Here is a 27,450-nt window from a genome sequence, read left to right as displayed (position 1 = left end):
GGGAAGCTGCGTGTGTGGAAGGGGCTCCGGTCACCGCGGCTTGGGGAACCCGATCCAAAGCTCCTAGCCGGCCCGAGAAGGAGGGAGGGAGGGAGGGGCTCCGGCCTTCAGCCGCCTCGGCCCGGGGAAGCGCACGCCTCTCGGGGTCTTCACCGCAGCGGAGTCTCTTAGCTGGTCTAGCCATTCCTGAATGGGGTGCGCTGTGTGTGTGGTTTCTGTCGTGGCTCCGGGAGCTGTTCTGTACTGTTTCTAGTTCTTTAGTAGTTGTTCTGGAGGAGGAACTAAGACCCACGAGCCTCACTAAGCCACCATCTTCTCCGGAAGTATTCCAAAGTGTCAAGAGTGTGTTATTTAATCTCCATATATTTGTGTAGATTCTCATTCTTTGGTGGTTATTGATTTCCAGATTCATTCTACTGTGATCAGTAAAAGTGCTTTGAATAATTTCAGTCTTTTAAAATTCAGAAAGATCTGTTTTGTGCCCCAGTATATGACCTGTCCTGGAGAATGTTTCATGAGCACTAGAGAAGAATGTATTTCCTGGTATTATGGGGTGTAACAGTCTATATACGTCAGTTAGGACTAATTCATTTATCACATTGTTTAAGTTCTCTATTTCCTTCTAGAACCTTGGCCTGGTTATGCTTTCTATAGAAAGAGAGTGATGTATTGAAGTCTCCTACTATTATTTTTGAAACATCTGTAGTTCCCTTCTTTTTTGGCAGTGTTTGCCTTATGTACTTTGGAGCTCCGTGATTGGTGTGGTGGTAGTTAGCTTCCGGTGTCAGCTTGGCCAGGTGAAGGTGCCTAAGTCTGTTGCTCTGGACATGAGCCAATGGCATGTGAAGCTTATCTGTCACTGATTACACCTGCATTCAGCTAGGGGAATGTCTGCTGCAATGAATGATGTTTGATTTAATTGGCTGGATGCTTAAATGGGAGCACTCAAAGCAACACAGCCCAAGCAGCTCAGCATACCTCATCTCAGCACTCACAGCTCAGCCCAGTCCTTTGAAGATGCCAAAAGGAATCACCCTGGGGAAAGCTGTTGGAACCCAGAAGCCGGGAGATAAGGCCAACAGAGATAGCCCTGTGTCTTCCTTTGTAAGAGAGAAAAAGTTAGCTGCTTTCCCCTGAAGAACTATGTTTTTAACAAAATAAATCCCCTTTTATTAAAAGCCAGTCCATCTCTGGCATGTTGCATTCTGGCAGCCTTAGCAGACTAAAACAGAAACATAAACATTTATGATTGTTATTTTTTCTAGATGAATTGCCCTTTTATTAATATAAAGTGTCCTTTGTCTTTTATGATGTCTTTACATGTAAAATCTATTTTGTCTGATATTAGTATAGCTACTCCTGCCTTCTTTTGCTTACAGCTTGCATGGAACATGTTTTTCCAACCTTCTTTCACTTTCAGTCCAATTTGTATCCCTGCATCTATCTTGTAAGCAGCTTACAGTTTCGCAGCTTTCACTCCAGGCTTCTTTCATGAAGCTCTCTGGGGGTGGGAGGTGGGGGATGTTTTCCTTCTTCATCTCCAAAGATCCCTGGCTTCATGCGCTGGTAGTTTTCCTGGCTATCTCATTGCTCTGTTGCTCTTTCCAAAATACTACCTCTTTTGAAGGATTCTAGTAAACTAGTCAAGACCCACCTGGAATAAGTGTAGTCACATCTCCCTCTAATGAAAGGTTAATACCCACAACTGGATAAGTCACATCTCCATGGAGATAATATAATTGTTTCCAGCCTAAAGTACTGAATAGAGATTAAAAGAAACCCTCTCCACATGATGGGATCAGGATGATCAGGCTTTTATAGGGAGCATAATCCTTTCAATCCGGCAAAGACACTTAGGCTCTTTTTAGTAGGTGGAGTGTGTTTTGTTCTCTATATCTCAATTTCTCAGCTTTTTCAACCAGGGCCTCCCTCTGTGGTGTAGGAGACTCTTTTAAGTCACTTGTACCCTGGAATTGCTGTCCTGGTCATTTTTCTGTCACTTCTCTAACTGCTCTTTGGACCTGGGATGAACTCAGTTTGCCCTGTTCTTCCATCTTCTTGGGAACTCCTCTCAACTTAACTTTTGTCTTTGAATTTAAGGTGAAGTTCCTAAACAGAATATAGTTGAGTCATGTTTTATATTCATTTTGCCCCTCTGTGCCTTTTCACTGGGTAGTTTAACCCATTTACATTGAAAATAACTACTGATAATTTAGAATTTACTTCTGTCAGTTTGCTGACAGTTTGGTAAATCATATCTTTTGTACCCTTCAATTCTTTTATTACTCCCTATATTTGTATTTAGTTGATGCAGTCTAGTGAGCCTTTTAGAATTCATTCGCATTCTGTTAGTATTTGTCTCATATTTTCTTCGTGGTTACCATGGAATTTAAAATCTTTTTGGGGTGGAGGGTGCATGGTCCGGGAATCGAACCCGGGGTATCCCCATGAAAGGCGAGTATTCTACCACTGAACCACCCATGCACCCCGGGTTTAAATTTAAAACCCTAAATCTATAACAATTAGATATGATTTGATAGCAGCATAACTGCATTAGCAACACAGAGTATGCCCATTTTTATTTAGTTCTTATCACAAATTGAGTCCAAAACCATTGATTCATCTTTGCATTTTTTACATTTTCCTTTCAGATCCTGAAGGAAGTAAAAAAGTGGAGTTACAAGTAAAAAATACAATGGTTCTGGCATTTATATTTATCCAAATTGTTACCGTTACTGGAATTCTTTTATCATGTGGCTTTGATCAATTGTCTATTTACTTTCTTTTTCAACCTGAATAAATCCCTTTAGTATTTTTTGAAGGGCCAGTCTCGTAGTAATGAACTTCCTCTGCTTTTGTTTATCAAAGGATGTCTTAAAATCTCTCCATAATTTTTTTTTTAATTTGAGAAGTTGTATTTTTCTGAAGTTTACAAAAATTTAAGCAAAAAGTACAGATTTCCTGTATTCTCCCTCATATTTGAAAGGAAATTTTCCTTAATACTTGGCTGGCGATTTTTTTCTTTCAGCTCATTTAAATATTACCACACTGCCTTGACTCCCTGCTTTCTGATGAGCAGTGGGCACTTACTTTTATTGAGGCTCCCTCTTACATGACACATTGTGTCTCTGTCTACTTTCAGAATTCTCTTCTTACATTTGGCGTTTGACAGTTTGATTATCCTGTTTCAAGTCATTGGAGTTCTTAGATGTATGTAATCCTGTCTTTTGTTTAATTTGGGATGTGTTCAGCCTGTGGAAATATTAACTGCTTCATTAATAAAAGAGAATTGAAAATAAAAATGGAATCCTCGCTTGTGTGTGTTGTCTAAAATAAAAAATATAATACTGTTGGTAAAGGTGTACCTTAGTATTATTCTTAAGGGTGTCAGTGAGAGTGTGAGTTAATGCCATTTTGGAGAATAATTTGACAAAAGTATATTTAAAAATGTATATAATGTGGGGGTGAGGGGTAAAGGAATTAAATGCAGTTAACAATGAAATATTGTTAAATGGAGCAAAATTGTCATGAGATGATAAATGAAACTAAGTGGTGAGTATTGATGGTTCGTTATATTAGTTTTGTCTTTTTATGTTTGTAATTTTCTATAAAAAAGGAAAAAATACATATTTCTTGATACAATATTGTTTTTAAGAATTTATCCTTTAAAGTAGTTGGGAGGGTTACAAAATTAAAATGTGAAAAGATGATCTTTATATTTTTGCCTGCAATAGTAAAACTTCGGAAGCATCCTAAATGCCCCTCAGTTGGTTAATGTTTAAAAAATACCTTAGCTCCTAATGAAGAGATCGAGGGTTTCCTTAGATCCGCTTACACTGGTGGAAGTACCATGGGTCCGAGATATATTGTTATGTGAGAAAAGTCATAGAACAGTATACTTACTATCCCACTTCTAGTTAAAAATTTATTGATATGATTTACATCTATTATATATGTAGTATGCACGTAGGAAAAAATGGTAGGTTAACCGTGGTTGACTGTGTTTTAATTTGGAGGGGATAGGCAGCAAGGGGAGTTTTTATTTTTGACTGTGTTTGTAGATTACTTATTTATTTTGTCATCAGTATATTTACTTTTGTGATCAGAAAGGAAATGATAAGATCTTAAATCAGAAAATTTATTTAGCTCCTAATAAAAGTTACATTCTAGAGAGGAAGAACTAATCATAACAATAATAGGGGGAAAGCTAAATAGAGAAAAACATTAGCAGGAAATATGTACCAAGGTACCAATTATGTTTTAGTTGTGAAAATTTGGGTCATTTGCCCTTTTTTTTTTTAACTTGGTTTTCTCTATGATTTCTTAAGGCAGAGAAGTTCAATAAGAGGACAGTACCTATATACATTATGTATGATTTATGTTCTTCATCGTTATGTGGGTACAAGATTGGTGTATATTTGCCTTAGAATTTAAATTAAAGTAGAATATATTCTTTACTCCAAGCAAAGCTGAGATTATTTGTGCAAACTGCTATTGTTAAAAATGTATCCCCTTAAATTCATGTTTTTCTTGAATCTTACAAATTCTACATAAGCTATTTCCTTTTTAAGTACCATGTCCTGTGCAGAGCATGGGGTAAGACAAACATATTCCTTGTTTTTGGTGGAATGTTGGGGGCAGGTTGTAATGGGCTAAGACTAAATAGAAATGTTGTAGAGGTGAAGTTAGTGAGGATAACTTTTTCCCCAGACATTTGGCTGTGAATGAGATGAAAGAAATGGAAAAATAAACAAATGTTCAATAGCTTATGATAAAAGCATGTGCTGTGTAATGGGAGTAGTAGTACACTGGTGAGTAACCCAGAGACAGAACTTGCCAACATGAGAAAAGGAGAGAATTTGTTGAAGCAATAGTGGAGCACAGGAATCTGTGCATGTTTGCAGTTTTTCTCACCTGTAATTAATTATGTTGTTCAGCCTTTGTTAAATACTTTATCTTAAGGGAAGCAAAACCCCTTGAGTGACCACTGAATTTATATCTTATTTAAAAATTGTTTGCTGATAAAGTCATTTTCATACTGTGATTTGAAGGGGTAATTGTTTCAGTGTCTGGGGGAAAAGGATGTTCTCAGCCTTGCTTGAGCATTCCTGCTGATAAAATTCATTGTGATTTATCTTCCATTTTTATTTCTGGTCTTCAGCATTCATTCTGTCAGTCCTTTAAACCTCTTAACCATCTAATCTTGGTATTAAGATAACCTTTCCCTTAGAGCTGATTATGGTATGGAAATATATCTTTTTTAGTATAGAGCAGTGGGGTCTCAAAATGTGGTCTGAGGATCGTTTTAGGGAGTCTCCAAATTCAAAACTGTTCTCATAATGATACTCAGATGTTTGTCTTTTCACTGTGTTGACATTTGTGTAGATTGTACAAAAAAGTTTTGTTGGGCAAAACTGCAGTTCTGCCTTAATATGAATCAAGGCAGTGGCACCAAATATACAGTTAAAAAATAAAAAGCTGGTTTCACTTAAAAATCTTTTTGATGAACTAGTAAAAATGATAATTTTCATTGAGTCTTGACTTTGAATTCAGGTCTTTTTAAATATGATGTGTGATGAAATGGAAAGTAGGCATAATGCACTTGTTTGATTTGACAGCTGAATTCAACACATTTTTCTGGAGCACCATTTATGTTTAAAAGAATGACTGATTTAGGTATATGGCAGATACTTTCTTGAAGTGACAGGCTTTCTTCATTTCACAGTTAGCCTTTCATTTACCATTTCTGATTTTCTTTGTAATCTGATGACATTTACTTATCATTAATACAACTTGGCTTTCTAGGTGCTGTTATTAAATGTATTACGTTTGCATATGTTATAAGTCCAACAATATGATTATATACTTAATATATTTCTTGAAAAATAGGAATTTATATTGTCATTATAATTACATAATTACCTTTTATAATTATATAATCACTCCTGTTCATTGTTCTTTTGTTTGCATTTTGTTAGCTTTCAACCTAAAGAATTTTCTTTGTATTTCTTGTAAGGTGGGTCTACTGGCAACACGTTTTTCAAGTATAATTTATCTGGGAATGCCTTTATTTCACTTTCATTTTTGCTGTGTCTGAGATACTTGGTTGACAGTTTTTTTCAGTGCTTTAAATATGATATCCCACTGCCTTTGACCTCTGTTGTTTTTGATGAGAAATCAGCTGTTCATATTATTGATGTTCTGTGTACCTAAGGACTAATTTTTATTCTCAAGAGTTTTTTTGTCATTGTCTTTCAGCATTTTTACTAATAGATGTGTCCAGGTGTAACCTCTTTGCATTTTACCTGCTTCGAATTTGTTGAGCTTCTTGGTTGTGTAGATTATTGTTCAACAAATCTGGGGGATTTTTCAGCCATTTTTTCTTAAAACATGTTTTCTCCTTTCTCTTTTTTTCTTTTCATAGTTCCATTGCAAGTATGTCCATGAGTTTAAAAGTGACCTGCATTTCTCTGAGGCTCTGTTAATTTCTCTTCATTCTATTTTCTTATTTTTCTTCAGATTATATAATATTACATATCTTTCAAGTTTGCTAATTCTTCTAGTTCAGATTTGCTGTTGAGCCCCTCTAGTGATTTTTTCATCTCAGTTTATTGTAGTTTTCGACTCTAGAATTTCTATTTGGTCATCTTTGATAATTTATACTTTTTTTTTTTTTTTCCTACGTGGGCAGGTACCGGGAATCAAACCCAGGTCCTCTGGCATGGCAGGCAAGCATTCTTGCCTGCTGAGCCACCATGGCCCGCCCAATTTCTACTTCTTTATTGATATTCTTTATTTGATGAAACACTGCATTCACGACTTTGTTCTTTGTAGCATGGTTTCCTTTGGTTATTTGAACATATTTATAATTGCCACTTTGAAGTCTTTGTTACATGGCATCTGGTCCCTCTCACAGCCCTTTTCAGTGACCTCCTCCTCCCCCTTTTTGTGGATCTTGCTTTCCTGTTTCTTTGCATATTTCGAATTCGTTGAAACTTGGACAGCTTTAAATACTGGTTCCCTTCCCTCCTATCCAGGGCTTTTTTTGTTTTTTGTCATTTGCCTGTTTTGTGACTTGGTTAGGCTATTTTTTTAAATGCAGTTTTGTTGTGATATATTCACATACCATATAATCCTTTCAGGCACAGTGGCTTTTAGTAATATCACAGAGTTGTGTATTCTTCACCACAATCAATTTTAAAACATTTTCTTTACTCCAAAAAGAAAAAACCTCATACCTGTTAGCAGACACCTCTTAGTCCTTTATCCTTCCCTAGCCTCACATAACCGCTAATCTAATTCTGTCTCTATAGATATATTTATATTTAAAGAATATTTAAGTATTACTGTTAACTAAGCTATTCCATAGTTTGCATTAGGTATATGTTTCCCCCATATACCACCCTATTATTAAGATCTTGTAATAGTGGCATACATTTGTTATAGTTCATGAAAGAATAATTGTATATTGGCACTATTCACTACAGATATGGTCTACCACAGGGTTCACTGTGTTACACAATCCCAGGTTGTATCCTCTAGCTTCCCTTTTAATAGCCTACATGACCTAAAACTACCCTTTCTTCCATAGTCATGTACAATAATTCAGCACTGTTAATTATGCTCACAGTAAGTGCTACTACCATCACTTCTATCCATTTACAAACATTTACAATCAACCCAAATAAAAATTATGCACAAGTTAAGCATCAGCTCCCATTCTCTACCCCTATTCTATCTCCTTGTAACCTATATTCTAATTCTAACATCATGAATTCACTTAATAACTTAGTTCATATTAGTGAGGTCATGCAGTATCTGTCCATTGCTTCTGGCTTATTTCACTCAACAATGTCCTTACAGTTCATCCATGTTGTTGCATGTATGAGGACCCATTCCTTTTTACTGTTGAATAATATTCCATTGTAGGTATATGCCACATTTTGCTTTTCCACTCATCAGTTGATGGACACTTGGCTTGCTTCCATCTTTTGGCAGTTGTGAATAATGCTGCTGTGAGCATCAGTGTGAAAATGTCTGTTTGCATCGCTGCTTTCATTTCTTCTAGTTATGTACCTAGCATTGGAATTACCAGATCATATGGTAATTTAGTGCTTAGCTTTGACTTAGCTTCGTGAGGAACTGCCACACTGTCTTAGACAGTGGGCTGCACCATTTTATGTTCCCACCAGCAGTGAATGAGTGTTCTTCTTCCACTGAATCTTCTCTGACATTTGTGGCTTTCTGTTTTTTTAAATAGTAGCCTTTCCAATAGGTGTGAAATGGTATCTCCTTGTGGTTTTGATTTGCATTTCCCTAATACCTGGTAATGTTGAGCATCTGTTTTAGTTGGCAAGCTGCCAGAATGTGATATAGCAGAAATGGAACGCCTTTTGAAAAGAAGAATATATTAAGTTGCTAGTTTACAATTCTAAGGCCATGAAAATGTCCAAATTGAAGCAAGGCTAGAAAAATGTGTAATCTAAGGCATCCAGGTTCAAGAAGGCCAATGACGTTCAAGGTTTCTCTCTCAGCTGGAAAGGCACATGGTGAGATCTGCTAGTTTTCTCTTCAGTGGGTTCCCTGGGGCTCTGTCCATTCTGTTGGCTCTGAGCTTTTTCCGAAATGGTTCTCTCTTAAAGGGCTCCAGTATGCAACCCCATCTTGAATGCGTGGAGACACATCTCCTTGGAAACCATCTAACCAAAAGTACCACCCACAACTGGGTGAGTTACATCTCCATGGGAACAATAAGAAAAGATTCCACCCAGCAGTAGTGAATGAGGATTAAAGGACATGGCTTTTCTGGGGTACGTAATAGGTTCAAATAGGCACAGCATCTTTTCATGTGCTTTTTGGGCCATTTGGATTTTCTCTTTGTATTCGAGTCTTTTGGTTTAGCTGTTTTAAATGAAGTCTATTTTTCTTGTAGTGTAAAGCCTTTGACAGTGTGAAGGACTTTGTTGTCACTTAACAGAGGCCATAGCCTTGAGGGTGCACACAGCCATCCTGTGATGTCAGTAGTTTTAGCAGGGCTTTCTTTGTCTATTACTGAATTCTCTGTTAAATGCTTACCTTATTTGGTATTACACCTGCCAACCTTATTTGGTATTATATCTTTTGGACATTAGGCTCCACTTACTCCATGGCTGATTGCTCTGTTGTTACTGACAGTGTCTTAGGGCATGACTTCTTCAGCAGTCTGATCCAGTTAAATTTGGGCAGGATTCGTTTTTGAGGCTAGTCTTTGAGGTTTGTTTTGACCCCAGGAGGGTTCTTTTTAGTTGTCTATGTCCCTGATTCTTTTTGGTGAACTAGCTGGCCTATGGTTTAGTTTGCTACTCTTAATTAAGAGGAGCTGTTGTTTTCAAGTTTGCTTTTAGACCTGAATTTCCCCCACACTCACTTTCAAATAATGCCTTTTCCTTTGGGAAGAGTTTTGGATCTCTCTTTTCTTATGGATTGGTTCTCCTCTTTGGTAAAGTGTCTGAACCACTACTGTAGTTGGGCAGTAGCCTTTGGTCTTCTTAGCTGGCTGCTGCAGGCATGGAACTTCTGCCCTGTGAGCAAGCTAGGAGCTGAGGTGAGGGCTTTCAGGAAGGACCCCAGGATTCTTGGCCTCCATGCCTGTGGTAGAGGATGGGAGCTACTGGTTGTACTCACCATGAATTTAGCCAGTTTAACTTTTAATTGGAGGGAATGAGAAAATCTGACAGCTTGCCCCTCTTAGTGAAATGGTAACTCATGACAGGGAGCTGAGGGAAGAGGAAACTCCATCTTCTTTTTTTGCAATGGCTTGTCTTCCACTTGGGAAGACTGGTTATTGTCAACATTTTAATTTAAGAAAACAGAATTTAACATGGCATTTTTCTCTGCTTTAATGGCAGCAGCACATAAATCATACATCAGTCATCCAGTGATACAAAGAGAGGTACTCAACTGTGTCTGAAGTAGTCATTTGTTAAGGATCACGACCCAGGCAGTGTTGCTTTTCTGCAAAATAATCTGCTTCATAGTTCTTGGATTTATCCAAGCTTTCCAGCTGGGTGTCATAATCTCTGTCCCAACTTTTTGGTCACCATTTATAGCAAAAAGAGCCAGCAGGTGAAAAACTGTTAATTTATTGGTTCAATGAAAGTTGTTTTATGGTTTGTTTTTTTTTGACAATCCCCAATACATGAAGTTCAGGGTTAAGTATCACATTTGTAGCACATTGTTGAGTCTCTACAAAAAAAATACTCATCACCTGTATAATTTCATCACATCACTTTTCCCAGCTTCTTCAATATCTGGTTGGGGCTATTTTCATTAGCATATTCATGTAGCTTAAAAGCATGTTATTACTGCTTTTCTTGGCTAGATGTTTCTCCACTGCCTCCCCTCCTCTCCCTTTTCCCACCTTTAGTTTCTAAAGGCAGGGCATTATTCAGTCTTAATTTATTAAGCTGACAAATTTTGGCCTCTTGTGTGCTTATGTGGACCCTGCTTTTGTTTTCAGAAAAGTTAATATTTAAAAAATGACCTTGACTCTGATCAGTTATTATCTGTCTACTCCTATTTATTTGTAGGAAAGTTTGCTTTCTCCTTTGGGTGCTCATGCAGCAACACAGGTTTCCAAACTAATCACTTAATCTGAACTGGTATTTTTAATGAAACTGTTAACTGAGCTCTTTCAGATCTACTTCAGTGCATATATAAAAACTCTTCCAATTGTTGCTTGTGTCCCAAAGTAGTTTGCTTCTACCCTCATTAATGCAGCACCTGGGAGAACCTAAGTCATTTCCCTGAGTAGGCACAGACTGCGAGACCCATGGCATCCCGCTCTCTTGGGGACTCGACATCTGACTCGAGAGCACCTTCTTTCAGTCCACGGGAACCAGTCCTGCTCAGGACGTATTCCAGAACATGAACTTGATATCTCATAATTTTATCCCTAGTATACTCCCTCCTCAACATCTACCTTCAGACTTTTCCTTTTCTTATTTAAGCAGCCCCCTCCCCCAGCCACTCTTTCCAAGCCACAAAGGATTATAAACTCCCTGTGCCTCCTCCAGTTGATCAGTCTGAGATTACCTTGATTTCTTCTCTGCAAGGGAAATATTTGCTTGAGGCTACGAGTCCTGATGTGCTACAGAATGTGTTAGGAGACCAGCTGGGTGGCTGATATTTAAGTGCATCACTGAAGTGGCATCAGCCCTCTTGTACTTGGTAAGAAGACCCAGAAATGTTTAGTCTGCTTTATACACGTGATGGCTTCTCCCACCCCAGCCACCTACCACAAGGACAGGATGGAGTTAGGCCAGCTTATGTGATCCAGGGGAGGGAGAACTACAGCCAAACCACAGATAAAAATATTACTCTGCACTTCATCAGTTCTGCTCTCACCATAGTTATCTCTCAGCTGAAGCAAAACCTGGCACTCTCACTTGTGGCAAATAAACTGATATACCAATCTGTATTTGGCATAGGAACCTTTTGTTCTCCCCATACCAGGTCTCTGTTCTTGAACACAGGCAGTACCTGAGATGATAGTATTATACTACCCTGTTCCCCACATTTTTTTTTGCTTTTCATTAGGAAATAATCAAGTCCTTATCATAGGCACTTTAAACCTGTTATAAGGTAATGAAGCAAACAAAATGTATGATAAAAATTAATGAGATGAGTCAAAGAAATGAAATGCTAACTAAAAAGGACATTGAGTGGGTAAATCTGCCATAGTTAAATCTACCTATAAGACTAGACTGCCACTCACACATGTACACAGATGTTTTAAAGCTCTCCAAGACCATCTCCTAACCCGGGTAAATACTCTAAATCAGGGAAGTTAAGTCTCTCTGGACACATAATGGTTTTGGAGACAGGTGACAGACAGATGGTCTGGAATGGACTCTCTTCATTTCAGGAAAGAACATCCCAGAGTCAGTCTACTAGCAAGTCCAGTTGTCAAGTCCAGACTCAGAAGGGGGTGAACATTTTACACTCAGTTACACTCTAAGTCTAAGGCATGAGGACAGGTAAAAAGCAAAGGAGCTACAAAAGGAAACTATATGCATAAAAAGGAAGAACTACTCCTGTTTCAAACCTCAGTTACAGAACCCAAGGACAGGCAGATTGGCTGTGTCTGCACATACTAAAATTAAGACCAAAGGAGAGAGCAGCAAAGGTAGATCATCTGACTCTTCACTCCAGATGCTTTTATTGCCTCTGTGGGAACCAAGGGGTAACTGCTTACTAAGACCGTCTAACAAGCTCATCCTACCTGGTCCAGACAGTCAACTTAGAAAAAAAAAAATAAAGTCAGGGCATGGGGAGTGGGCAAGAAAGGGAGATGAGAGGTAGGGGAGCAGGAGAGACACCCAATGGCACACCTCCCTGATAATAGCCAGTGGTTTGATATTGTCTATAAGGACACAAAAGAAGGCTTCCGATAATCCAAAACATTGAGTTTTGCTGTCTGACATACTGATATAGGCTCAACTGAGAGTGCATATGTCTTGTTTTCGATTTTCAGGTAGAACAATGTATATACTAATATATAGAATGTACAATGAAGGCAGGTGGTACTGGTATGAGAACCTTAGCTGAACTCATTTCCTGTCTTTGGGATCTTATTTTATTTCTTATTCTATAAACTCAACTCTATAATAAGAGAAGTGTTTTATTTGCATTTTAAGTTCCACAGACCAACTGACAAAAATAGAATCTCCATTTAGAGATAGGACCTGCTACCATTACCAATACAGTTTTATTGGAATGTGGAATGTAAACAGATGTTTCAAACAAACAACCTAATTTTCTACAAATGTATGGCATTATTAAATAGTTAATAAAGAAATCCTGAAGTGGGATGTGGTGACATGTCTAGATCTGGCTTACATTGTGAAATCCCCATAAGCAGTAACATGGCTCTGCAGTTGAGATTCCAAGGGGTAGCTGGGGTGAGGGGCCTGCCTGCAAATTGTGTTGGTGACAAGTCCCTAAAATAAAATCAGTCCTATTTTAAAAACAAAAAACAAAATCTAACTTTCTCTGCTAATACACAGGTTAGCATAATGGATCCAAAGTTTCAAACCTTACACCGGTAGATCCATTTCCTTCCCCAAACCGCTGTTATATTCCTCTTTTTTCATTCACTTGCATGGTCTTGCCACACAACTCCAGCACCTTGCATGTGAAAAAGACTTGTCTTTTTAATCACATTATGTATCAGATACCAGTGCTTAAAAATGTGTATTACCCTGATTACAGCAGGAAATTGTTTTTCTCATGGGATAAAAAGAGGGGACAGTACATTTCTTTCACCTAATTCATCTTTCCTCAATAAACTCTAATGGGACATCTTCCTTCTTCCCTGACCTGCCTGAAGAATGACTTTCCAGCTTTAGATATGGTTGTGACCAAAGAGTCTTTGTTTCGAAGAGGTGCATTAAAATAGGTGCACACATAGGGATGTGCTGGAAAGTGGGGAGTTTTCCTTACATGGCTGGCAAAAAAAAAAAAAAAGGGTAAATGAAAAAAAATAGCAACAAGATTTTTATGGTTAGGCAAATCAACAAAGGTTACACTTTGAGTTTTACACTTAGCATCTAACTTTCAGTGAGACTGATGGACATATTCATGGCATCACAAGGTTTAAAGTGATGCCACCTGACATCAAAGAGGACTCTTTTGTGAAGTGATTATAGTTTGCTCCCATATGAATACATCTGGAGGAAAACTGCAGGGATGAGGTACATTTCCTGGAGAGTTCATGTCATAAAAAATACATAAAACATGAATTGTAAAAGAGCTTAAAAAAATGAAAAAAGAAATACTGTCACGGTTCAAGATCTCCTTTTCACAAATGAGGCTGGTGTGTCAGGATAGACTGCTGATATTTTGCTAAAACACCCAGACCACAATGAAATACGTAGGAAATCAGATATTCAGAGCTTGTTGACTAAAGGGATTAATTCAACAGTGGTCTCCTGTTAAAGAAAGTAATGTACAACAACCCCGAGTCTCTCATCTCCCATGCATTTCAGAGGGATTTTTCCCTCAGATCCTGAACTATGTGCATCATCATGCTGCCAGAGCGGCAGCTCCCTAGTACTGGGGAGTTTCTTTCTTTCTTTTTGACAGACTTTGAGGTCTTTACTCTTCTTTGCATTTAGAAGGAATGATTAGAATTTCTTTTATCACACTGTAGTTTTCCTTCTTTGCATTTAGAAGGAATGATTAGAATTTCTTTTATCACACTGTAGTTTTCCTTCAAGATGCGTGTTTTGGTTGGTTGGTTTTATTGGCAAGCATCAATGCTGCATTACCCGTTGCTTCCCAGTCTTCATCTTGCTGTAGTGAGACCACTGGAAAGCACAGCATTATCTGCACAAGGCTGGAACTGCTCCTTCACCACGGGGTAGAAGTATGGGTGCTCCGTGGCCTCTTTGGCGGTCAGTCTCTGTTGATGGTCATATCGCAAAAGTTTGTCCAGAGTATCTAGAGCCTCGGGGCTGACAAGGTGTCTGTTCTCACTGTGGATAAAGTTTTCCCAGCATTTTCGTGAGTGTTGTCCCAAGATATCATTGAAGTGTAGATCTAGGTCTATGTGACCTAGATCTACACTTCTCCAGATACCCATACAGTACAGCTCATCTGTACCCAGAACCTTGGCAGTGCGAACAAGCTGGTCATAGTTGTCCTGTCCATAGAAGAAGGGTTCCTTTCGAAAGATCATGCTTGCTAACATGCAGCCCAGACTCCACATGTCCAAGCTATAATCATACATTTGGTACTCCACAAGAAGCTCTGGTCCTTTGAAATACCTCCAGGCTACTCGGACATTTTACTCCTGAGCAGGATGATAGAACTCTGCCAGCCCCCAATCTTATCAGTCACAGCTTTTTCTGTTGGTGATCTTTCATGACATTGTGAGGTTTCACATCCCTGTGCATGATTCCCTTGCTGTGGCAGTAATCAATAGCTTTAAGTAGTTCATACATGTAACACCGGATATGAACGTCCATCAGGATCTGGTAGAGTTGCTTAAAATCTGTATTATTGATATATTCAAATACTAAAGCTGCTGTATTTGACACAGGGTCCTTTACAGTGTCAATCAGCTTAATGATATTTGTTCCACCACGAAGATTCTCCAGAATCTTAACCTCTCGTTTTATCTTCTTTTTCTTCACTGGCTTGAGGATTTTTACAGCCACTCTCTCGTTGGTGATGTTAATGGCCTGAAACACTTCACTGTACTTTCCCCAACCAAGTTTTCGAACCAGTTGGTAATCATGTTGATTACTCTAGCCCCGGTCGTGCACCTCATAGTCCCAGTACTCGCGTACCTCAGTCTGTTTACCTCGGCGTACACCTGGGCCCTGCTGCCGGCAGTGGGGGCAGGACCGGGGGGCACCGCAGGGCGCAGAGGGTGGCGTGGCAAGGGGTGCTGGGTGGAGGACGGAGCTGGTGGCCGGCCGCGGGGTGCCGGAGGAGGAGGGGAGGAGGAGGAGGAGGACACTGTAAAATGAAATATGTAAACATCTGGATGATCTGTAGATGTTAAACGTTTGTTTATATAAACATCTGGGTATAACTCAGTGAGTATTATGTTCTATATAACCAGTGCATGATGTTTCAAAATGATTAAAAGATCCGTTCAACATGTAAGATAGACTAATGAATTTCGATGGAGTGGGGTATGTAAAAGTTTGGTCATGAAGTTTCAGATCCTACATTTCAAGTAACTTTTTAAAAAACAACTGGTTATTGAGAATTGGTATAGCAGAAAAGTAGAATATCGGCAATTACAGAAAAGACTTAAAATCCTCCTTTCACATATCTCTGTGAGGCTAGATTTTCTGCATATATTTCGGTTGAAACATTCAGAGAAGAGATAAGAGAATCCAGCTGTTATCTCTTAAACCAAGGGATTTGCAAAAACTGTAAAGTAATGCCTCTCTTCTTGCCAAGTTTTTGAAGTTATTTCTTCATTAAAAAGACTATTTTAAACACCTGCCAGAATGGCCATTATCAACAAAACAGAAAATGACAAGTGCTAGAGAGGATGTGGAGAAAGAGGCACACTTATTCACCGTTGGTGGGAATGTCAAATGGTGCAATTGCTGTGGAAGGCAGTTTGGCAGCTCCTCAAAAAGCTGAATATAGAATTGCCATATGACCCAGCAATACCACTGCTAGGTATCTACTCAAAGGACATAAGGGCAAACACACAAACGGACACTTGCACACCAATGTTTATAGCAGCATTATTTACAATTGCAAAGAGATGGTAACAGCCAAAATATCCATCAACAGATGAGTGGCTAAACAAACTGTAGTATATACATATGATGGAATATTATGCAGCTTTAAGGCATACTTTATGAAGTATGTAACAACATGAATGGACCTAGAGAACATTATGCTGAGTGAGATTAGCCAAAAACTAAAGGACAAATACTTTATGGTCTCATTGAAATGAACAGACATTAGTGAATAAACTTGGAATATTTCGTTGGTAACAGAGACCATCAGGAGATAGAAATAGGGTAAGATATTGGGTAATTGGAGCTGAAGGGATACAGACTGTGCAACAGGACTGGATACAAAAACTCAGAAATGGACAGCACAATACTACCTAACTGTAATATGATTACGTTAAAACACTGAATGAAGCTGCATGTGAGAATGATAGAGGGAGGAGGGCTGGGGACATAGATGAAATCAGAAAGAAAGATGTTGAAGATTGAGATGGTGTAATCTAGGAATGCCTAGAGTGTATAATAATAGTGAAATGTACAATGTACAAATTTTAAAAATGTTTTTGCATGAGGAAGAACAAAGGAATGTCATTATTGCAGAGTGCTGAAAATAGATGGTAATTAATATTTTAAAATGTCACCTTATGTGTGAGACTAAAGCAAAAAATGTTTATTTGTTACGAAATTTATGTTTTGACTAGAGCATTTCCTAGTATAACTTATGTAGATAGTTTGATTGAACGTCATAAATACTTGGAATCTCAGGTAGGACATGAGATTTTGTTGGTTTGTCCAGAGTGATGCCCCAATGAATCCCAGAGTGATTCAATCAGTGAGTGGAAAAGTATTTGCAAAGCCCCCCTCGGGGAATGGTGAGAGCGGGGAGAAATTCAACTTCCCCAAGTTGAATTCTTGATATTTTCACAAGCAGTGTGGACAACCAAAGCTGTAGGCTGAGCCCCCAGTCTTGGGGTTTGTTCATATGAAACTTAACCCCACAAAGGATAGGTCAAGTCTACTTAAAATGTTGGCCTAAGAGTCACCCCCAAGAGAGCCTCTTTTGTTGCTCAGATGTGGCTTCTCTCTCCAGCCAACATGACGAGCAGTCTCACCACCCTCCCCCTCTCTACGTGGGACATGACTCCCAGGGGTGTGGACCTTCCTGGCAACGTGGGACAGAGATCCTGGACTGAGCTGAGACTTAGCATCAAGGGATTGAGAAAAACCCTAGAACGAGCTGAGACTTAACATCAAGGGATTGAGAGAACCTTCTCAACCAAAAGGGGGAAGAGTGAAATGAGACAAAGTGTCAGTGGCTGAGAGATTCCAAACAGAGTCGAGAGGTTATCTTGGAGGTTATTCTTACGCATTAAGTAGATATCACCTTGTTGTTCAAGATGTAGTGGAGAGGCTGGAGGGAATTGCCTGAAAATGTAGAGCTGTGTTCCAGTAGCCATGTTTCTTGATGATGATTGAACAATGATATAGCTTTCACAATGTGACTATGTGATTGTGAAAACCTTGTGTCTGATGCTCCTTTTACCTATCATATCAACAGATGAGTAGAACATATGGAATAAAAATAAATAATAGGAGAAGCAAATGTTAAAATAAATTTAGTTTTAAATGCTAGTGATCAGTGAAAGTGAGGGGCAAGGGGTATGGTATGTATAATCTTTTTTTTCTGTTATCGTTTTATTTCTTTTTCTAAATCGATGCAAATGTTCTAAGAAATGGTGAATATGCAACTATGTGATGATATTAAGAATTACTGATTATATATGTAGAATGGAATTATGTTAATATTTTTGTTAATTTTTTAAATTAATAAAAAAAGACTTTTAAAACATGTAATGAGCTTGTTATTATTTTAAATTAACTATTTTTTCTAAATTTTTTAATTATCCATTTTCATTTGGATAATAATCAATAGCTATAAGAAAAAGTTTTTTGGGGTCTTTAGTAATTTTTAAGGTATAAAGGCTTCTGTGTCTAACAACTGCTTATTTAGAAGAAAACAGATTATTAAACATAATCTGTCTTTAGGCAAGATCTGCAAATACCTTGAATTCAGTTAAATTCAGCAGTAGTTAAGCAAAAGTCCAGCAACGCTAATGCTTTCCTTTTTGTTATATATACTTTATTTAATGTACTCCCTTGGAGACAAGTTGTGCTCCCAAGAGTCCTTGCTTCTCTTCTTCCCTTTTTCTCTCACATAGAAATGTCTTTGTAGTCCCGGTGTATCTGCAGCTGGATACTCCAATATTTTTTATTCCATTGATATTTCTCAGTTGTTGGTGCTACAATAATTGTGACAGTGGAATGTAAAGGGATCCTTGGGCTTGTCTCCATTTGTGACTTTTTTTTCCTGATTAATAATGACAGGGGTGGGTAATTGTTGGAGCTCCTAACCTAAGCAGAGCTAAGGAGAGAAAGGAAAGGGGAATATTTGACTTAGCGATCAGGAAGAATGTTTTTGCCTTTTTAGCAATTCATGTCCATATTTTAAAAAACAGAAGTCTATTTAGTGAGTTGATACTCTATATTACTGAAATGGTTTATTGAGGTATTGAATTTTGTTTATTTAAGTATAACATTATCAAACACCCCACCCCCACATGCCCACACACCCCCCCACCATACATACACGTTTATCAAATTGTCAGTGTGGAGACTATGGGGATTGGAGAAAAACAATGGGTGGGGAGACTTTTGGCGTTAGACTTCCTTCTTTTAAATTCCAGTTTTTCTACTTCCAAACCGTATGATCTTGTACAGATTACATTATAACCTCACGTTTTTCCTAGGTAATTTGGGATGGTGATTTCCTGTAGAATTGTATTGAAAACTTCATGTAAAGTACTTATCACAAAAGCAGTGATACTTATTATAGACAGATAGGAGAAGGGCTTTTTAGTAGATTTTCAAGTTAAATCGTAGGAATCCCCTATTCTTGACTACCTTCTCTTCATCATGAAGAGATGATAGAATTACATGATGTAATTCTGAATTACATCATGCAATTCTATCATTGTTAAATCATTTTCTCAGAATTTATATATAGAATTCTTAAGTATTGAAGCTTCTCTTTCCCTCTTGATTTATCTTTATAAGCTTATGCTTATTTTAGGATTATTTATCTGTCTAGTTTTACATATCATTGTGTTAAATTTGTGAAAAATGTAAATTGGAAAAGTGAAACCAAATAAGAAACACTGTTTTGTTACCTTTAAGAAAGTTGATGGTACGTTGTTTATGGAATGACTGATGTATTATTCATAATGTAATTTAGGGGTCTGTTATTTTGGGATCTTTTACTTGAAAAAAATGCTTTTTTTACATATTCTCACTTAAGTATAATTTTGTGAAGTTAGTAGTTCTCAATCTTTTTTTTTTTTTGCCCCCACTCTGCATATTTGAGAGACCATGATACACTCCCACCAATTAAAGTGATTCCCTGTAGGAAGAGGGTCCCAGCTGCTCCCAGTGAGTGTGAATATACCCATTTGCCCCCCAAAGTCACTGGTTTAGTGTGAGCTTTAACTGCATGTAGCATATTCAAGAGATTAAAATTTAATTCATATTTATTCTTTATCAAGTGCTTATGGGATTATACAGTATAACTTATTTTAGTTTATCTAAAACAAGTCATGAGATTTGAGGCATTCTTTGCTAATAACAGTGGCCTTCCCACCTCAAATTAGAGGTGATGTTTTGATGATGGCTGACATGAATATCTTATCTTATGAGGGATTGCTAAATTCTAGGCTCATTTAGAATAGACATTGAGTTTTGAAAACTATTATCTTGTTTTAAACCTTTGTTTTAGGAGAGTATTCATGATCTTGAGACACCTACTATGTTTTCCTTCAACTTAATATTTTTAAAAAATCAAAATTTTTAATTAAAATTAGAATTTTTCATTGGTTTAAAGTAAGTTATACGAGTAAACTAGTCTTATTTATGGTCTTTTATTTCCTGAACAGAGACTCCACAGGGGCAGGTAATTCACTGGTCCACAAGCGGTCTCCTTTACGTCGAAACCAAAAGACCCCAGCATCCTTGACCAAGCTGTCTTTACAGGATGGACATAAAACCAAAAAGCCAGCATGTAAATTTGAAGAGGGTCAGGATGTCCTAGCTAGATGGTCAGATGGCTTGTTTTATCTTGGAACTATCAAAAAGGCAAGTTATCTCAAGATAAGTTATCTTTGGCTGTTGTACAGTAAACTTTTAATAATCATAAGCCTTTAAACTTGACTTCATGTTTTTAATTTTAAAAGAGATGACCATAAGTATTCCTCTGCATTGCAGATAAACATATTGAAACAGAGCTGCTTCATCATATTTGAAGATAGTTCTAAATCCTGGGTTCTCTGGAAGGACATTCAAACAGGCAGGTGCTATTATTACTTTTAACCATGATTTATACTAAAATTTGATATCTTCAACTTGTCATTCTAGTGTTGACTCTTCAATACAATGTATTCCTTTTGAGGAGAGGTTAAAATATATATATTCTTCATAAACTTTAAGAAGTTTTACGCTATACTGAAGATTTCTTATAGACCAAAAGAAGAACAAGAATACTGTGTTAGAGTAGAGGTAGACTAGAGGACTGAGGACTCTCACCTATTGTAGGGTAAAATATGGGCCCTTCTAAGAACTTTGAGGAAAAAGGTTAAGCCACTAAGATAAGTAACAGTTTTGGAATCAATTTGGCTGTTACTTGCCTTTATTACTACAGAGCAATGAAGAAAAATAATATTTGTTGAGACCATTATTTGCCAGATGCTTTGAGGAATTTGAACATAAATCATTTTAGAGTACTAGGAATATTTATAAATAAGAGTGGTTTAAAATTGCTGCTTAATTGTGGCTTTTTGTGTTTAGATGGGAAAGTGAGAATATATTTGGGTGCAAATAAAAATGAGTACAAGTGTGTCTTAGTTTGATTATAGGTATGTTTTTTGTAATGATTTCCATTATTATAGATTGCAATTACTGTATGCCCTTTGAATCTCTAAATATAGGTATTTTTGCATGTATATCTTTGATGGAAAATGTTTTATATATATAAAGAGTGAATCTTTACTGAAAATCTGAGCAAAAGCTGTTCGTTAAGACCCCTTTCTTTGTTTTTCTTTTGCTGGGTTAATATGCCTGTTTTGTGTCCTCTGTTGGAAAGGAAACATAAATTATCTTCCCTAAAGTGTAGATATATCTTTCTAAAGTTTTTAGCTATTGGATCCCTATTGCAACTTTATCATAGGTGACTACTACTATATTCTATTTTTTGATTTTTCTCCTTTTTCTGAAAGATTTGAAATGTCTTAATTACCATCTATATAGTTGGTATTCAAGGCTTAGGTGTTACTTCAGTAAAATGTTTTCTTAAGGAAATGTTTTTTAGTTTGTGGAACTGATCAGTTTAAAGGACTAAAGGTATGTTTTGAATATGAAATTGATGGGTCTTTGAGAAAATTTTGTGTGTTATAATATTTAAAGGGATAAAAGGTCAACAATAGTAATATTGAGCTGATCTTGACTACTGCATACAGAATTATCCCTTTTCCCCAAGTTTGTAAACGTTGGTCTCTGAGGTGGGGACTGAAACATATAGTATTGATTGCATCCTATCCCTCTTCCATAAGTTATATGTCCTTTTCAGCTTTTCCACCATTTGGAGGTTGCTGTGGGTTAAAAATAGGCCTCTCTCCATCTTGCACCCTCTAAATGTGGCAGAAAGGAAGAAGAAAACAAATGATACATAATTATGAAAAGTTATTTTGAAGGTGAGGGGTACAGTCCAACCTATGCCCCAGTGTATCAGTTTGGTTGTCTATGGTATTCTTTTTTTTACTGGCTTCTTTGCTATCCCTAAATTACAAAGACTTATTCTTTTGCCATTTAACTTTTTGCCCACCTAGAATGTAGTGCCCATGAAACTTGGAGTTTTAATAGAAATGAGCAAGTAAATGGTCTCCTGTAGCCATTAAGGTAGTACCTGAAAACTTGCATGATGTCATATTTCAATGGAGGAATTATTTAGTAGTTTTTGTCCCTGTAAGTAATAGATTATATATCAAAAATACATAATAAGTCTGAGTAATTTTATTCCTCTAATAACTTTCTTTTAAAAAGCTTACATAAATAAGTAAAAATGTATAATTATATTAGTAGTGAAAGAAATTTATTTTAGCACAGGGATTTATGTTAAAAACATTAGATTTAAAGGATTTTAAACTTTCACACTTAATGCTACTACATTTTTTGTGAAAATGCAACTGACATTGTTGGTGGCAGTGTAAATTTGAATTTTGGCTGTTAATTTAGCAATTGGATTAAATGCATAAAATGTTTATACACTTTAATCTACCTGCCCACGTTCAGCAGTTTGTTCAAAAGAAATCTCAAAAATTAAAAAGAAAAATGTTTGCTGTAGCTTTATATTTACAGTCATTTGGATTTAGAAGTTAGAGAGTCTATAGAGGGCCACTGAGCTACACAGGAAAGTTCTTGTAAATTTGATGGTAAAAATGTTACTTATATTTCACAAGTAAATGTAGTACTTGATTTCCACAGGATTGTTTTCTGAGGTGATGAGTCAGCTCTCCTTTGCAGGGGAGCTGCCTTCTTTCTTACCAGTCCATGTGGTTACAGAAGGAGTCAGGTGCAAGCACCTTTTGCAAATCTTGGGTGATCAGTTCCTTTTAGGAAATTGCAGACGTAGGCTGACAGTTCCCACTGGGGCTGAGTCTGGCTGCTCTCCTGACGAGAGCTATAAATCCAGAACCTATGGGAGGCCATGTCTTGACGGGTATACCAGGAAGCAGATGAATGAAGCCTGGGAGAAGATGGGAGAACAAAAGACTAAAGTGAACAAAACTACAGACTAGCAAAAAATCCCACAAAATACCCACAAGAAAAAATAAACCAAAATATGATTTTGTAACCTGTATGTCCAAGAATAGAGTAAGAAAGTACATTTGGTTCCATCCACTGGATCAAATATTATGCAGTCATTATAAGTTATGAATTAGAAAACTGGCAGTGTTAAAAATGCTTTTGATGGAATAAATACTGCATATTTTCAGTGAAAGGTAGCTTCTCATTGTGAGAAAAATATAGACTCTACCATATCTGGGTGTAAATCCTAGCCTTGGTACTTAACTGATTTAGGGTTCTTGGGTTAGTTACTTTATATTTCTGAGCCTCAGTTCCTCTCTATAAATAGGATATTTACCGAAGAGTTGGTTGTAGAGTTAAAATAATACATGCCAAGAGTCTTATACAATGCTTGGCACAAAATTGTAATTATTTTGTTATCTTTGATAATATGATAAAGCAGGTACATTATAACTTTTAAGTTTATATTTAAATAAATGGGAAGAGAGCATTGGAAATAATATTTGTGTTAGGGTGATAAAATTATGTTTTAAATTTTGTGTGATGATTTTTTCTTAGAATAAAAAAGTGTAAGTAAATGATTTACCTACTCAGGTAAACATATATATATATATATATTTAAATATAATACAAGTATATTAAATATATATTTATTTTATATATATAAAGGTAAATATTTATTTATTTATTTGTTTAATAACTGTGGGAACTTAAGATTTTGTTGCAGTCAAATTTTCTTAGGGCACATTATTAGACACCGTATTTCCAGGTTGCAGAAGCTGAAGGTTAAACCAATAGAGGTTCAGCTGAGCACACTTAAAAAAAATGCCTTGAATCCAGAAAGAAAGGGATCATTTACCTATCTTCCTTGCTCTTTTTTCTTAGTTTCTTGATGTTACTGGTTGAAGTTAAGTGTGTATGCATGTGCAAGGGTAGATGTGTGTTCTGGAGAGTAGCTCTCTTGTTCACAAGACCTCTCTTCCTCTCCTAGGAGAGTGGGAAAATTAGAAATGAGTAATATAGGAAGCCTCCTCAGAGCAATTTAAATTATGTTCACTGTCTAAAAGCCTAAAATCTTTGAGTGTAGATAGTCAGGCATCTTAAATTAAAGGTGAGAAGAACACAGATAGGGACCAGAGAGGTAGTACTTTTTTTATAGTACTCTGCCTTGAGAAGTAATTATGACCTAGTGAACAAACATTGTCAGTGTGGGCTATCCACTGAGTCATAAATATGGTTTTGTTTTATGAATTCTTTTTATTATGACTGCTTTTTTTATACATATGTTTTGTATATTTCAGGAGCCACTGGAAGTGGGGAAATGGTCTGTACAATATGTCAGGAAGAGTATTCAGAAGCTCCCAATGAAATGGTTATATGTGATAAGTGTGGCCAAGGTAAACAATTATCTAATGGAATAGGTTTGTTACATACTTAATTCTCTGTGGACGATTAATGTCTCAATACTTTATGTTGGTAATTTATAGCAGTTCTTCATTAGTTGTAAATAGATTAATGTAGGAAAAGTGAATACTAAAATGCCTTCTTGAAATTGTGTTGTATTTATTAATAAAATAGAATTTGCTTTGTGCTTTTTTTTTATTATTAAGGATACCATCAGTTGTGTCACACACCTCATATTGATTCCAGTGTGATTGATTCAGATGAAAAATGGCTCTGTCGGCAGTGTGTTTTTGCAACAACAACAAAGGTATCTTTTAAGTGTTTGGGGTTAAAGCCCAAAGTGGGATTTGTAAGGCACTACCAATTTAAGATTGTGTTTATTGAAAATTCATTTGAATCAAATGAGCTGGGTAGAAAGAGATACTGTTTATTGTTTGACTAATCGTGCTTAAGTAACCCACAGCTAGCTATTCTTGCACTTATTTTATGATAGCGGCCTCAGAATTGGGGCAATAATTTGAAAGAAGACAAGAATATAAATATTTTTATTAAACAATTTGTGATGTGGTAGAAATTTAGAATGGAAATTTTAGAAATGTCATTTTGAGTTATAAAATTGTGCTTAAAATTTTACCCTTCTATCTTTTCAATAATTTTTTTCCTCTAATATAGAGGGGTGGTGCGCTTAAGAAAGGACCAAATGCCAAAGCATTGCAAGTCATGAAGCAGACATTACCCTATAGTGTGGCAGACCTTGAATGGGATGCTGGTCATAAAACCAATGTCCAGCAGTGTTACTGCTATTGTGGAGGGCCTGGAGAGTAAGTAAATAAGATTATTTAATGTCTTTTAAGTAATTTTTATTGGTTGCATTTTCTGCTTTTCTTTTCTTATTGTGTTGGCAGTGATGATAAATTGTAAATGCATGAAAGTGTCAGTAAAGTAAATTGGGGAAAAAACACTTTCACAGATTTATTTTTCATCAAGTGTTTAAGATCTTATCTGTATATTTTTAAAAATCTCATTGTAGGTCTTTTATTCTGGAAATTTAAGTGAGTTGTAAATATTTTATTGCCCCATAAAATAAACTACAAAAGGGGCGGGCCGCGGTGGCTCAGCGGGCAAAGTGCTTGCCTGCTATGCCGGAGGACCTCGGTTCGATTCCCGGCCCCAGCCCATGTAACAAAAACGGAGAAACAGAATACAATAAAACAAGAAAATGTTTAAAAATGTTTCCCTTTCTTCCTTCCTTCCTTCCTTCTATCCTTCCTTCCTTCTCTCTGTCTTTCCTTTAAAAAAAAAAAAAAAAAAAAAAAAAAAAAAAAAAAAAAACTACAAAGGGAAAAAATTTACTGTAGTGACCCACTATTAGAGCAGAAAAATTAGTTTCATTGAATGTCGCATTTAATGTAGTTAACCATTTAGAAACTGATAAATTTAGTATTATCTGAATGGGTAAGAGACACAGAACCATGATGGAATTTTACCAGAGACTAATCAGGGGAATACATTTTACTGTTCTCTCCTATATATTCCATTTATTATGAATAGGAGTAGATCATTTGTAAAACAAACTACCAATAGTATCTTTCTAAGTTTTAACTAAAAAATTATCCCGCCTAGATTCTAGATAGGGGTAATGTGAGCCATATATGTAAATGAAACTTGAAAACCAGAATGTTTAAATTCTAATCAGGATATTTGAACTTATCAGTAATCATGTACTTTCATCTGTTTGTGTGTTTGAGTTATGTTGTTTCTTACTTAAGGCTCCCAGCTGCTTTAATGGCCACTAAACAGTTGTGATAAATTATCTCCTAGCAAATTTATCAAAGAAGAACATTTGAATTGACTATTCCAGTTAATTTTGCATCCATAATTTAAAACTAGTTTTATTTATTTATTTTTCTACATGGGCAGGCACCAGGAAATGAACCCAGGTCTCTGTCAATGGCAGGCGAGAACTCTGCCTGCTGAGTCACTATGACAGGCCCTTTATTTACCTTTATCAGTATTTTTTTCACATTTTGTTTTGGAATAATTTCAAACTTTCAGGATGGTCGCAAAAATATTACAGAGCTCATACAGAGAACACCATCACACCCCACCTCGCCCCCCCCACCACATACCCAGGTCTTCCAACTTTTCCTTTTTTCTGCATCTGTCAGTTTGTCTACTTATCTGTCTGTCTGTCCATGTATCCATTCATCTATTTTCTAAATGTTTGAGAGCAGTTCTATTTGTTGTGCTCCAGTTTTTTGAAAGTTCTTTTTTTTCAATTTATCAATTTTATGGCTATATATATATTATATATTCACACATTTCACATAATCATCCAAACTGCACATTCAATGGTTCACATTATCTTCATATAGCTTGGCATTTATCATCACAATTGATTTTTTTTCTTTTTTTGTGAAAAATAACATATATACAAAAAAGCAGTAAGTTTCAAAGCACACCAGAATAATTAGTTGTAGAACAGATTTCCAAGTTTGGTATGGAAATTCCATAATTTTGGATTTAGTACCAGCTGCTCCAAGACACTGGACACTAAAATATCAGTATATAATGATTCAGCAATCATACTCGTTAGTTAAACTCAACCTTCTCTGTTTAACTCCACCATCTCTTGATCTTTCTCCCACTCTTTAGGGGATATTTGGGCTATGCCCATTCTAATTTTTTTTGTCTTGGAAGGGGCTGTCAATAATATGGGACAGTGGGATTGAACTAGTTGATGTTCTGGAGAGGCGGGCCCTTCTGCATTTCAGGATGTATCTGAAGGTTGTAGGTTTCTGGAGAGTAACCCTAGTGCGTTGAACCTTTGTAGAATCTTATATAACTTCCTAGGTGTTCTTTAAAGTTGGCAGGAATGGTTTTGATTGGA

General features: G+C 36.7%; 1 protein-coding gene, 1 long non-coding RNA gene and 1 pseudogene across 2 annotated transcripts in view; 2 read left to right on the top strand and 1 right to left on the bottom strand.

The window, feature by feature from the left end:
• LOC143650026 (uncharacterized) overlaps positions 1 to 20,422 on the top strand; it is a 65,896-nt gene extending 45,474 nt beyond the window's left edge. The window contains exons 2-3 of the long non-coding RNA XR_013159319.1: positions 20,234 to 20,250; positions 20,331 to 20,422. This is a non-coding gene — a long non-coding RNA (uncharacterized LOC143650026). The remainder of the gene's footprint in view (positions 1 to 20,233; positions 20,251 to 20,330) is intronic.
• Positions 14,290 to 15,650, bottom strand: LOC143650922 (casein kinase II subunit alpha' pseudogene; annotated as a pseudogene).
• Positions 20,423 to 20,590: 168 nt separating the features above from the next.
• Positions 20,591 to 27,450, top strand: part of MTF2 (metal response element binding transcription factor 2) — a 35,608-nt gene continuing 28,748 nt past the window's right edge. Inside the window, exons 1-4 of the mRNA XM_077120253.1 lie at positions 20,591 to 20,647; positions 24,458 to 24,553; positions 24,767 to 24,867; positions 25,233 to 25,381. Coding sequence (XP_076976368.1) covers positions 24,478 to 24,553; positions 24,767 to 24,867; positions 25,233 to 25,381 — 326 coding nt within the window. The 5' untranslated portion in view covers positions 20,591 to 20,647; positions 24,458 to 24,477. The remainder of the gene's footprint in view (positions 20,648 to 24,457; positions 24,554 to 24,766; positions 24,868 to 25,232; positions 25,382 to 27,450) is intronic.

This window comes from Tamandua tetradactyla, chromosome 11 (genome assembly GCF_023851605.1).
Source record: "Tamandua tetradactyla isolate mTamTet1 chromosome 11, mTamTet1.pri, whole genome shotgun sequence".
Lineage (NCBI taxonomy): Eukaryota > Metazoa > Chordata > Mammalia > Pilosa > Myrmecophagidae > Tamandua > Tamandua tetradactyla.
The sequence above is the reverse complement of the archived record's forward strand: the minus strand, read 5'-3'. Positions and strand labels throughout refer to the sequence as shown.